General features: G+C 42.1%; 2 protein-coding genes across 2 annotated transcripts; both read right to left on the reverse strand.

Moving 5' to 3' along the window:
* Nucleotides 1-1,861: 1,861 nt before the first annotated feature.
* casc3 (casc3 exon junction complex subunit) lies at nt 1,862-11,339 on the reverse strand. Its single transcript, XM_028412295.1, has 12 exons — nt 11,142-11,339; nt 9,230-9,254; nt 8,974-9,029; nt 8,661-8,882; nt 8,249-8,397; nt 7,758-7,928; nt 6,551-7,488; nt 6,170-6,355; nt 5,625-5,723; nt 5,380-5,546; nt 5,071-5,278; nt 1,862-4,967 (listed from the first exon to the last, which is right to left on the reverse strand). The coding sequence occupies exons 1-11, from the start codon at nt 11,325-11,327 to the stop codon at nt 5,132-5,134; spliced, it is 2,346 nt and encodes a 781-aa protein (XP_028268096.1). The 5' UTR covers nt 11,328-11,339; the 3' UTR covers nt 1,862-4,967; nt 5,071-5,131.
* Nucleotides 11,340-11,696: 357 nt separating this feature from the next.
* On the reverse strand, nt 11,697-14,225 carry mettl23 (methyltransferase 23, arginine). The gene is made up of 5 exons (XM_028412391.1): nt 14,012-14,225; nt 12,856-12,960; nt 12,393-12,630; nt 12,218-12,302; nt 11,697-12,095 (listed from the first exon to the last, which is right to left on the reverse strand). The coding sequence occupies exons 1-5, from the start codon at nt 14,114-14,116 to the stop codon at nt 11,915-11,917; spliced, it is 714 nt and encodes a 237-aa protein (XP_028268192.1). The 5' UTR covers nt 14,117-14,225; the 3' UTR covers nt 11,697-11,914.
* Between the last annotated feature and the right edge of the window lie 28 nt (nt 14,226-14,253).

Consider the following 14,253-nt stretch of genomic DNA (forward strand, 5'->3'; position numbering starts at 1 on the left):
CTGTAACGGACACCCCGTCCATCAGCAGAACACCTCATCCTCATGTTAGAGTGGGAACACTTCCACACATTCTCCAAAGACACATCGTCATGCCAAACCACAAAGCTTCATTTTAACCCTGGAGTTTTACATGTGTGGGGAATGTGTCACATTTATGTCATGAAAGAATGACCATGACACATTCAGACCAGGAGCAGAGCAGAGCAGCCTGTACACGGCTGATGAATGATTGGCTAAAAGTCATCAATAACAAACAGATGCTATGAGTGTTAGCCTGGAGCAGCAACAGGCTTCCAGTCAGATAGTTGCTACTTCATTTTATATTTGTATAAATGCCATTTAAATGAGCGTTAAATGCAAATGCTTGCAAAACACAGTCAATAATGGGAGAGTCTCCCAGCAATAAAGAACCTCAAACAAAGCTCTGTCCATTCCAGTGGACAGAGCTTTGTCCATTCTTTGTCAAAGCTCTGTCCATTCCAGTGGACAGAGCTTTGTTTGAGGATGAAAAGTTAGAGATGAATGTTTTTTTATAATCCTGAATTGTACAATATTCTCAGGTCTCAGTAAGATCAGATTCGCAAGTGGCCTCTTGAGGCTGCCTTTAAAAGTGAATCAATCCCCATTATTCTACATGTTAACATGTCCACATGGTTAGCAGACCTACACATCCTTATAACCTGGTACAAAAAACAGATGCCATCAGTGTTGATCATTTATTCATACAATGACTTTTTTTTCTCCAAAACATGCTCCTTGTAATAGGGACAAGGTATTTTGCACATTTATCTTTTTATAAACAGTTTTGTTATCAAAATGATTTTATTCTTATGTGGAATAAAAGCTGTAGCATTTGTGTCATGTTCACTACTTCCTGATAAATGTCATACTGGTCTCAGCAGCTTATGTTTATTATGCAAAAAAAAGTAAGAAGTACTGTGTCTATTACACAAGTAGGAATAAATAAGACTGTCTGTTCACAGTCGTCTTACTGTGTCGGATGGTTTGTCTGTTCGGACATCAGCAGCACACGTATAAAGAAGCACTAAAGATGTGAAGTAAAAAAAAAACAGATCAGGAGTCTCTTTAATTTATTCGTGCATTTATTGCCACCTGTGTTGTGTTTATTCATTTAAAAAAAAAAAAAAAAACAAAAACAGAAAGAGCAGTTATGGACAAAACACAATGCTGTCCATCTATTAGTATCAGTTGTGTGGTTGTTACCACGGCAACGAAAAACTGACAGAGGTCATTGAGCCTGTGACTGACAGTTGAGTCTGATGATGTTAACCGTTTAAAAAACAAAGTGAAAAGCAGCAGAGCATCTGACCTTCTAACAGGAACCTCGTCAGAATGACGGAGAATAAAAAAAGAAGAAGAAGAAAGCAAAGCCGGCACCTCTTACATCACCAACAACAAGCCAATAAGAAGGCACTACACTGTCCGACACAGCGCTCAGGAAGAAAAGGCCAGATAAAGAGCACGATAGCTGGAATAAATGGTTTTGTGACATTGAATGAGTGGAGGGTTAAATGGGTGGGAGGGTTCTTTGTGTTTAGCTGCTGCTGAATATTTATAAGGAGAGACAGCACGCAAACCTGATTGGCTGTGACACCCAGTCAATTACCCAGTTTACATAAGAGCTCACCGCCCCCTGCAGGTTATAAATATTCATGTTAACGGCCAGAAAAACAGCAGGTGTGTGTGAGGATGAACAAAATGTAGGCCTGTTACATGTGTGAGATGAATGGATGTTTGTTAAAGGGAGCGAAAGACTGCAGAGGAACAAAACATCCATCTGAAACACTTCGTTAGGGCAACAGACTAACCCACTTTGCAAAACATGGCAGCCATACTCAAATTGTATTGTTATGTTCTTTATTGATCCTGTGTTGACAACAATATTCTCCACATATAAACAAAACAAAACCATTGATGCAGTTACCATCATCATCATCATCACAAGGAAACGAACAGCACTGCCATCACAGTGAACAGTCTGGTCAGAATAACAGATATGTCATCAAACTGCACCTCACCTTCAGGTGGGAAACCATAAAGAGGAAGACAGCCAGACCCAAATGATCGGGGAACGTTTTTTCTAAACGTAAAGGACAGTTCAACACAAACAGGCTGAAATAAATAGTCACTGGAGTTGGAAATGCACTGAAACCGCCGTCACACAGGCTACAGCCTTTAATAAGGCTGAATGGATGGACTGAAGGTAAAGGGATGTAAGGCTGCCACCCCCTTCCTCACACAGATTTATCCTTAACTGAAAGCTTTGTGGATAATCTGACACGGAAAAATGCTCTTGGACATCTTACAATTCACTCACTGTATTAAAGAACACTGGTGGTAACGTTCAAAGTAAAATTTACAAAATAAAGCTGCATGACAGCGGCTGGGTCAGAGACGGCAGGGAAACTGAAGGCGACTTTATCAAAGCGGTGAAGTTCTGTGATCGTAAACAAAGTCCAAAGCAAGTCTCACGCGCCATCATTAACCCTTCAAAGCCCCATGTTCAACCAGAAAGACAACAGCTGTGATGTTTATTTGTATTTTTGTCAAATACACAATAACCATTTTTTACCCACACAGTGTGGCGATGCTAAATCAAACACAGTCGTTACATTTACATGTTTCTGCTTGTGCTGTCAAAACTGCCATTATTCATAAATCCTCAGGCAGCATTCAGGCAGATCCTGTAAATGTGTTGATTTCTAAAAACTACTTATCCCAATAGTAAGTATGAGGGGCAGGGCAGACCACAGAACTTCGATATTGCCAGAACTTGCAGACATTCTGTAAGAAACAGTGGCTCACTGACCATTTGTGTTGAGAGGACGACTTGTCCTTTCCTGTCTGGTCAATTACCAGGTTTGGAGCTGGTCCATTAGTTTAAAAATAAGGACATCAGCAGTTATGTTTGTAAAAACTGCTGCTGCACATCAAATCTCTATCACTGTATGAACAAAAGTTAACATTTTAGTAATGAGCATTTGCAGTTGAAAAACCTACACTGTGCCTGATGCGGGTGAACATATTTATTCAGAAAATGTATTCACTCTGATTTCAACAGCCGTGTTGTTTAGAAAAATACGAGCATTACTACTAAAGGAATTTCCTTATTTTTAGGTGACTCTGGAATCCTTTTTTCCTGGCAGAAATGAGCTTCCATATGTATATATAAACCTGTTAGCTACAGCAGCTCATCATAAATCACTCAGTGACTAATGACAAAAGGAGAAACACTTTAATTTGATATCAAACCACAAGCGCTTCTTTCTTAATGTTCTGACATAAAACAAAAACGGAGGAGAAACTTATAACAAACATTCCTGGAAACCATCAAATCAAAATAAGTCTTTCAGCAATTCCTGCAAGACAAAGTTTTTCTGTGTGCCTTTCAGGGTGTTTAACACTTAAAACACAAATACCTGTTCTGCAGGCAGTCGTCACCTCACACCTGCATTTACTACTAATAAAAAAACAGTATTAAAATTAAACAGTAACAATTCAACAAGGAAAAAAAATACTAAACAAATCAAAGCTAAAGCCACACAGCTCCCTTGTCGTCACTACTTCTCTCTAAATCATATCCATCGTTAACATTCGAGGTCCCTGCCGATGCGTTTTTATTCAGAAGCTGACTGCTCTGTAGCGCTAGTAGTTTTATTAGAATATGTTTACTGCTCTATTTTATCTGTTCAAGCTTCTATATACACATTTAGATTTCTATGTACAGCAACATTTAACACCTCCAACCAACAGCAGCATCTCTCACGCTTTTGTGCAACTTTTGTGTTGTTGATTTCACTTCACCTCATGAAGGAGGAGACAGAAATGAGTGAACGTTCAGACAGAGCTTTAAAAAAAAAGAAAAAAAAAAAGAACATGCCACATGTGTATAGAAATCTTTAAATGACAGTTATGTCCTGCCGCTTTGTTTAATAATGATTTTAACACATTTTAATTAGAATAATTAAGCTTCTGTATACATTGATGTATGGATGTTCTCTAACGGGGCCTTAAACAGATCAGTTACTCCAGATGTCTTTGTTTGATAAATGTACAGCTGTGTGAGATTTTCTGTCAATCTTTTACGCTGCAAGGCAAAAAAACACCATCTTTAGATACAAATTATATTTAGATAAATCCTCTGGTTGCATCTGCTCCAATGGAAGCTGCAAGAGCAGTTTCAATAAGGGAAAGAAAAACAAACATGACTAACAAACCCGCTATAACATGATGGTAACATGTGGAAGTACCAAGTCAGATACAATTGCTGGAACGTAACACTGAGAGCTGCATTCAGAGTGCACTCTCAATTCTCACAAAACCCCCTCACACTGTACATTTAATTTTAATTTTAGTTAGGTTCTGTGGAACTATGACAAAATAAAAAAAAAATGACACATTGACCACCTGTTTCAGAAAAAAGTGTTAGCTGATGTACAGTAAACTCTGAAACCGTTATATTGCATGTTTACTGTTGTTTCACTCTGACTACTTCGGAAAATATTCACCGTTAAATGACAAAAACGAAAATACTTTTAAACTGGACTTTCACAGCTCTGAGTTCCCCTCAGTCCATCGGTCAGACTCCTCATGACATTAAATGCATCATAGTGGCTCCAAAAGATCTGAACTCATAGGTCCAACAGGCAGACATTTTTTACATTTCAGGTTCAGTGTTGTTGCTCAAAGACACGTTGGCATATCAAACCTGTGACAGTAGAGTTACTAACTGCGCCATGCTATCAGAACAGCCAACCCTTCAGACTGTTACGGGGTTTGAAACAAAGAAGGGAAAAGAATAGTCATTATCCCCCAGGGATGCTGTGGTTCACCTGCCGAGTCCATCTCCTCCACTACCCGTTCATCTATTCACCCCGCCCTCCCTCGTCACCACTGGTGGTTGCTGTTAGGGACCACAGCTCCTCACCGACCCTCCCACCCTGCTCCTATGATTAAAAACAAAGTTGTTTAAACATAACATCCTCAAAGAAAAATAAAACAGCTAGAATCACAGGTCAGACAAACCAGTGACCATTACTGAAGGCTCACCTGTGTTTTTTGCACCAGAGTGAGGCTGAGACTGGGTTGCTGGGAGGGGTGAGGGACAGGGTCACTCTGAGGCAAAGGGCACTTCTGGAGGGGGGGGCTTGACAGTGACGGGCTGGGATGTGCGGCGGGGGGGCGAAGGTTTGGGCTGAGCCTGCTGCTGCACAGTGTCGTAGTACGTCACACCTCCGTACGTCACCTGGGCCTGACCCTGATACAGACCAGATTTACAGTGTTACAAAAGGAATGGGAAAAACCTAGTCAAACAAACATTCAGCAACAGCTCCGAAACTGCAAACAGTGAGTCAGTACCTGTGGGCTTGGGTACATGGCAGGGTAGGGGAAGGTCATTACCCCTGGTGGAGGGTAAAAAGGCGGTGGCAGCAGTTGCTGTGGTTGCCCTGGTGACAGTGATACAGGCGGGCCTCCATAGAGGGCAGGGTTAGCAATGGGGCCACCCGACTGGTGAGGATGGAGACCTGTTCAAAGACAAAAAGATGAGTGGGTCATATATTTATCAATGTCCAAACCTGACTTCCAGACAAAGAGTCACTCACCGGGATGAGGGATATGCATCTCAGGTTGTACCAGCATGCCTTGCGGTGGCATGGGAGCAGGGCCTTCGCCATGAGCATAGATTGGTCCTTGGTATGATACTGAGATAATAATAATTATAACAGTTATGAGTGTAGCAGAAAATTTTGTTAATTTAATTATTTGGTGTTGCTGGTAATAAAAGCAGATTTTTGATATGTCAGTGAACAGAGAATTATGCTTCATAATTTACACATGACAGTCTGACCTTTATATCCACCAGCAGAGCAGGTTAGGACTTCTATGGTGCTTGAGTAATTAGGTAGTTGTGGGAGGACTTAATTATATCCTAGTCTTCTAATAATATTCATACCCAGAAAGATGCTAGGATCTGCAGAGATAAACAATTTCATACCTAAAAACTTTTAAGTAACACAATTCTTAACATATACTGCTCTCTGCTGGTGAGCGGGAGGAAGTACATGAACTATCAGATGCTCAGTGATTCATTACCACCTGCTGCATGTATTACCAGGACCTGACACCTCATAAATGCCCATTATCTTACCTGGCTCGTAGTAGTGTCCCTCCATCACTCCCTCCATCACCCCCAGATGCATTGGTGGTGCTGGCTCAGGCACAGCTCTCTGACGTTGGGATGAGTAGCGTTTGGCCCGGTTAGAGCTGACACCCATCTCCTCCATGCTGGAGAACTGAGGTGGGCCGCTGGGGATGTGCATGGTGTTTGGAAGGCCTGTGGACAGAAAAGAAATCAGCTTGCCTGGCTTTACTTCAGGAAAAATGTATAAATATTTAGCATAAACGTTCATAAAGTTTACATGATTTGGGCTAGGGTGTGTAGTATAACACAGCTTTAGATATGTATTTAGATAACTCAAAAATACATATAATACAGGACACAGGAAGTGAAAAGGAATGTAGAAATCACCTCTCATCTCAGGCCGAATGTATGATGTTGGACTCTGACTCCAATTCTGTCTGGCCAGATTGAGTCGCACCACATCCTGGTCCAGTTCCGACAACCCTCCTGCTCCTCCGCCTCCTGCCTGGCTCGACCCATCACCTCCTCCTCCCCAGCTCTTTCCTCCCACACTGCTAGTGGAGGAGCCATTACCTGCGCCTATAGACTCCTCTACGGAGGCCTGTTTGCTCCCAAGTTCAGCAGGTCGAGAGCGAGTCCTACGAGCCAGTGAGTAAGATTTCCGCTCCACTGGCCGTTCAGTGGGAGGAGAGGCCTCCTGGTTAGTCGTTCCTGCTGATGACTGTAGGGAAGGGTCGGAGTTGGAGGAGGAAACTGCCAGTCCTGGTGCAGATCTGTCAGTGCTGCTTCGTTGTTCCTGCTGTTGTCGTCTTGGTGAAGTAGACTGGTAACCTCCCTGCTGCGATGATGCTGCCGTTGTTACAGTGCTTAAACTCAGGTCCTGTACTCCAGCACCTATTTGGCTGACGGCAATGTCTTCTATGACCACAGAGGGACCCCCTCTTCCCCCACCACCTCGCCCAGACCTACTGACCACACCCCTGTCTCCTGGAGGCTCTGACTGAGGTTTAGGGCCCTGTCGTTCTCTGGGATGCATCTGGGGTGCATTTGATTCATTATTCTGTCTGTACTGGGACTGAGGAGGAAGGTGCATTTGATTCTGGTGGGATGGTCTGCTGCGGGAGCCAGGAAATTTGGAGGAGTTACTGCTGCGCTGAGCAGAAGAGACTGGAAGAGAGGAAGGCGACGAAGAAGAGGGGTAGATGGAGGAGGGTGGTGGTCCTCCTCGGTTCGAACCTCCTCCTCCACTGTTCTGCCAGGATCGGGCAGGTCGCTCTCCTCCGCTCTCTCTCCACCGTTTGTCTTTGCTGGGAGACGAACTCGGCCTGCAGGGAGATGCAGATGTGAAGGTTAACCTAAGTAAAATTACACATTTACCCTAAAAACCCAAAATAGCTGTAATCTGCATGTTTACACTGCCATCTTGTGTATGGCTACTGTAGGTGCAAGCCTACACCTCTTGAAAAGAATTTGCATGAAATTTTTGCTTTTGATGAGATTGCTGCCTGTCACCATGTAATAAAATACACTGAATTATATCTCCCATTTGCTTTCTTTTGTGTTCATTGTTACTCATGGTTGAGGAAGTACTCACCTGGGCCTGCGCTGTCGGTGCCCTCGGTCTCCAGGGCCACCGTTTCGTATGTCATAACCGTAGATAGCAATGAGCTCCTCGCGGCTCTTTGGGGCCTGCTCATCCTCTCTGAACCTGTCATGTTCCCAGCGACCTTCATCCTTCCACAACTTCCTGTTCCGGCCTTTAGGTCTAGGAGGATGCAGACATGAGAGACATCATGCAGCTAAAAGTACATTCTGCTGAAAACCTCCACTGTCCATATTTATATGGTTTTAAGACATGACTTTGGGATGTGAGGCGGCATCAATAACCCACAACTAAAACAGTCCCAACTGTTGTACCGTACTACCACAATCAACAACATCAGGACCCAAGGTCCACTAAAGGTTAACAATAAAATGTGGGGAAAAAACCCATGTATTGTTTTAATACATGCTTTCTGCAAGGGAATGTATAAACCATTCATGGCAAGTAATTAACAATATTACTAATGAGTTGCCTATTGGTACCTCTCCTCTTCCTGGGTGTGACCTCTGACATCATGCTCAAAGAAAAGACCCTTCCTGGGGATGTAAGCTGGGTTCTTTCTGTCTTCATCATCATCAAGCTGCTGCCCAGGTTTTCCTCCAGCCTTCGTCTCTGGATCATCTGTAGACTCCTGCATGTGTGTGACAGATACAACTATATCTAAGAGCCCTAAGACGGCGACTGGATCGAGTGCACGTAAGATATAAGTAAAGACCAGAGAGGCAAAAAAATGTCACTAAGGTTATTAACTGACCTTTATATTACATTTGTGCCTGCAATGTAATAGTATATAAAATATTTTTAAAGCCACATTTAAAATATTTCTGCAAATAGTTCTTACACAGAAATACATAAACACTTACTGCACACTGGTAGAGGTGCAGTTAGTCTCACCTGTCCATCACCACTCTGTCGCTCTCCTGCTAGGTTTCCTTTTTCCTCCACTTTCTCCTCTTTATTACACCCTCCTCTCTCGGCCTCTGCCACCTCCTCTTCAGCCTCCTCCACTTCCTCTCCCTGTGTTGGGCCATCAGCAACAGGGGGTTTGGGCTCACCAGCTGCTGCAGGCGCTTCTTCATCACTGTACTGCTCTGCCTCTTCTTCCTCCTCTCCTCCCTGAGGGAACAGACATTTTTTTTCCAGAAACCACACTTACATTTAGCTTTTTATTCTTGTTTATTGAGCCTATTAATCACATGTGTTTTACCTCTGAGTGGGAGCCATTTTCTTCTGGATCTGCACTGTCATAATCAGAAAGGACAGCTGAAGAAAGAGACAAAAATATCATGAACCTCAAGAAAAACTAAAGTGGTTTAGAACCAAGCAGACATGAACACAAGTGAAGTTTCATGTAACGATTAGAAATATGTTCACGTTTTATAAGCTGCAGAGAAGAGAGATGTAAACACCATGTGCTCTTTGGCAGTACCACTATATGTCGTTGTAAGCTTAACATGTCTTACCTTCTCCAACACCATCTTCACTCTCCTGCAACAAAAGAAACAAAGGAGAGAATCAGCACTACCATCAAGAGTGGGATAACTTCTAGGAAGAACAGAAAGTTTGGCTTCGCTCAAAGAGCTCTCATACATTGGCTACACATGTATACATGCAAATCACTGTGTTCCTTTTAGTACGATGCATAGTGAATTGTGTGTTGTAGTGTAGTTAAAGTGTGGGTGTGCAGCAGTGCTGTATTTGCATAGTCTTTATTTAGGATGTGGATGGCCTCAAGGAAGAAATCTGTGTTGGCCTTCAGGCAGCGGAAGAGTGCTACTGCTACCTGAAGTGATTTTATGTTTTCCCTCCTACCCGAAGGCAGCAAGGAAAACAGACTCCTGCGTCCTATACTGCAAGAGACTCAAAGATTTCTTTCCTGCTATGATTTTTCATTGAGCTGATGACTGCGTTGTGTGTTCTTAGACCCAGATGGATAAACAGAACAGACAACAGATTAAAACAAATGCTATATTATGTTGCTTCTATGATCATGAATGCTACACTATATTTATGTGCTGCACTTACATGGTTAGAACTTTAGTATTGTGCCAGCAATAGAACTAACAGGCATTTCTCCTTTTTATTTTTCCATTGCCACACTGAAATCAGCATTTTGAAGGAGTGGAAAGAGATACAAAACAAGGAATATACAGTGAAGTTAACAAGTACTAGATATAGCAGTCTTTAAGAACAGAGATGTAGCATTAAGAGGGCCATAACTCCAACCACTCAAACCAACACACAGTGCACGTCTGGTATGGAATCACCATTGCCCTGGCTCAAGGGGAATATTTTGTTGTTGCACCCATACTGACACCCACTAGTTTTGCAATTTCACAAGACACACAAACAACCAGTACCCAAGAGATGAAAGAACTTGTTGATTAATCTGTAACTCAGTTAATAAAATCAAACTATTGTATCACATTCATTTACCCAGCAACTAAACTCAATAATCTACAAGTCCATATATTCAATGCTCTATGAAATTTTACAGTATTGTGCTTTTGTTAAATCTGTGCCCGTTGTGCAGACACCACTGAAAGGTGAATATATTGACATGAAGATGAGCATTTTCATGGATTTTTAATGGGATTTATGGAGTACTCCCGTGATAAACAGGACAGTGTACTCTGTAGACAATTTATCATGATTTCTGAAAAATATTTGCTAATACATCAAAAAAGACAGCTGGAAAAAGACCATCAGATACCTGAACTCTGGCATGTTCACCTCGAAAACAGACAGACGTCAACACTTAAAAGCTGCCAGAAAACTACCTGTAGTTATAACCACATGATACATCTGTGGTGGGGGCTTAGCAACAAATCCGTCACACATTGTAGACCCACATAATACGGTACTTATTTTCAATTTCACCTCCAGCAAGATCAAGTAGCCTACGAGACTCGGAGCCGGTGTAATGCCACATTTGTTATTCGTGTGAATGCGTTCCATCTGGCGCCTTTACGCCTCGTTTTCCCGTCGGGAACAGGGCAACAGATGAACAGTCAAGTGATCGGCTTGAACTATTAACTTTAAAAATATCTAAAATTCTATATGCCAGGAAGGTTTGAGATTAGTGTCGTACAAAAAGCGAACCAGACGGTTAAAAAACTGACTTGTTTAACGTAACTAGTTTCTTTTAGGCGAACGCTGAGGGAGGCGAAGTTGCTTACATAGAGATTTAAACATGTCTGTGAATAAATGCAATTAATTACTCAGGGTTTCTCACTGTAACGTTGATTTAAAGCGTGCACTGAGTTCCGAGTACAAGTTTTACTAGAAGCGATATGTGCCACAGCTTCGGGAGAAGGAGCCGTGAGCTCGGCGAGCTAACATTAGCTTCCAGAGTTAACCTAGCTAGCTACTCACACACTCGGACTCCACGTCGCTCTTTGCCTCGGCTCGGCTCACTGTCGGCTCCACCGTCTCGGGATCTCGCACTCGTCCCTTGGTCGTGGGAGACCCCGACCTCCCGCTGTCCGAACCCGAACCGGAATCGTCGTCGTCCTCGCTGTCCTGGGACGCGCGCCTCCTCCTTCGTCGCCGGTCCGCCATCTTAGGACTCGAATGGTTGGAACCGGAAGAGGCAAAGGATTGTGGGTAGTACAGTTCTTCCTCGTTGAATTTTCAGAAAGGCGTCACACACCTCATTTCCCCCTACCGCCCTTCTCTGCATAAAAACCCGTGTCTTTAGTAACCAGTTCTAAAATGTAATGATATTCTGGTGGACAACATGCACTCTCATTTAACTACAAATATCAATTTTTGTTTTGCCATTGCTAATATTTTATTTCTCCTGCAGAGAGTTGTTTTATATCAGTTCACATTGAATGATGCTGGTGAGAGCAGGAGACTAAGCAAAAGTTAAGAAGTCTGAAACCAAAACTATGAGCTGAAGTACTCCATAGAGCTAAGACAGAATAATGATTATTTACAAGTAATGAATTTATGTACAGTCATGTAATCTGCTACAAATATATACACATGTATTTATTCAATTCACATTTTACTGCCAGAAGCTTTGGGATCTGGAAACTTGTGATGTATATTTGAGTCTTGTTAATTACTACATGTTGATTTCTTGGAGTGTAAAGAAAAATCCAGCCCTGGTGGTCCTCCTTATGAAGTTCATGTGGCTCTGCTTAGATACCACTCCATCTTGCATCCTCTGTACGCGGAGTAATTATCATCATCTGGACGCTGTGGCAGCCTGGCAGGGTGGATCCGGCCAGCTCAGACTGATCAGCATCAAACTGGTCCAGCTGAACTTCAACACAGATCAGCTTCCATCTCTGCAGCAGTGCTTCAATTGACCAGTCAGCGCTGTAACATTTTTGAGTATTAATTTTGAAAATTTTTTATTATACTCTTAGGAGTATTCAGTTTGTATTTGCATATTTGTAGTATATTGCACTGTGCTATAAGTACTGTCAAAGCATCTGTACCTTCTCACTTGGTATGTTATCCAAAATTGGGCTCCCGGGTTTCTTCTTAGAAGAAAAGCAGCAGTCACAATGACATCTTCAAAGTCTGTAACAGGTCACAACAGGTTAGTCAGACAATACATTTTGCCTGGTTTCAACTTCAGCACCCTGAATGTGTTTCTCCAGACAAACCAACCTTCAGGGTCGTAGAACACATCTGAGCCCAGGATTATGTCCAACTTGGGAAGCAGAACGAGGTTAGGGGAGATCTCCCCCCACGTGAGACCGAACACGGGCACATTACTGAGGCTGTTGGCCTCACAGCTGCGCCTGCAGTTCTCCAGACAAAGTGGTTTGTTTGAGCTGTCCGACAAGATCACCTGTGCTCCGCACTTTGCTGCCACCACACCTGGTAGACTAACACCTGCACCAAGCTGAGGAGACATAGGATTCAATGAGACATTTTTTGGGCTGGGTAAAACTAAAAACCAAATAAAGCTTATTAAACAAAACACAAACCTACTTTAAATACTGCTATGAGAGAAATCTCTTGTGAAAACATACAAAAAGGGAATTTGACAGCTTTTTCTTCTTAAGTATGTTAGACAGAATGCTAGTGAGAGAAAAATGGGCTGGAAGTAAAATGTCCTCCTGCTCACCTCCAGTACTGTCTTGCCTCTCAGCTCTTCTCTACAAGTCCATAGATACTGAGCTAGCACCACCGCACAGGGCCATACATACATGCCATACTGTGGATCCAGAACCTGAGACAAAACAATACAAATCGACAGTGTATCACTGTCATTCATATGCTGTTTACAGTTTTTCCAATGTAAAAATAAATTCATGTTTTGTATCAATAATATATTTTCATTATTATTTAATATATTAAATAAATCAATTAATTAGCTGAACACACACACGGTCACACAAACTGCTGCTTTAAATCAACTAGAAAAAGCATTTCTTAAACAAAATGCAAGTTTGATTGCTGCAGCTGAAGCACTGCTTTGAACGCTGATGTGAACGATTGCTCTGAATTGCTGGAGAATCTGCAATCTGAATTTAATTTGCTGAAACACGGTTAAGAATTTGAAAAGATGAAGCTTGTATTTTGAAAAGTAGAAAATCTTAATATCATGAAGATATGAAAGAGACACTGCTGAAGACAAGAACAGTATGAAGTCATGACCTTAAAGAATAGACTGTGAATAAACCATATGAAAGGTCTGAGGCCGGAATAATATCATAAGACTATAAGAAGCACAGGCTGTGTGATTTTAATGTAGAAAAGTAGTATACAGCTGAAGGATGATCAATATGACAGATATGTGATAAAGACTACAAATATGGCTGCTTTGTATGCATCTTGCGTGTCAGCCTATCACCATGGTAACAGCCTCGCCTGCCATAAAACTCAGAAGCGCGGAAACGATTCGGAATTAGAAAATTCTGAATACAAGTTTGATAGAGCAGCATCTAATGAGCGTTTTAAGACTAAACTGGAGTCTGTAGCTTGACATTTGTAGGAGGAGATAAATTTGGAAGATGACGCCGAAATTACTTAATATTTGAAAAAGTATAATTGTCTGAAAAAAACATGAAGTTGACCCGGAATGTCCTCTGTGAGATGAACATTTTGATAGTTGAATGGCTGAAATCGGCCAATGTATGCTGAAGATACGCTGCGCCAAATAACGTACGGAAGAATAAGAAAAAAGGAAGATGAAGAACAAGGGTCAAGAACAAGAGTTTGATTGCTGCAGCAATCAAACTAATTATGGTATTGTAACATATTTATAACATCACACACACCTCTGGTATGGAGACAGAAAGTGACTCCTGTGTGTTTTCCTTCTTATCTTCAAACGTGAAAACTTTGTAAGCTATGCTAGGCGTTTCAGCTCCACTCTGTTCCATTGTATGGGTGGGGTACAAGCATCACCAGCCAGCAGTATAACTCCGTCGTAAGATGAGGGGCTCATAACTGATGTCCACGGTGTTATTTCAAATAGCAGCCATGCTTTTCTCTACTTCCGTGCAGGCAAAAGATAGAC

The sequence above is a fragment of the Parambassis ranga genome, chromosome 8 (assembly GCF_900634625.1).
Source record: "Parambassis ranga chromosome 8, fParRan2.1, whole genome shotgun sequence".
In the NCBI taxonomy this organism is placed as follows: Eukaryota; Metazoa; Chordata; class Actinopteri; family Ambassidae; genus Parambassis; species Parambassis ranga.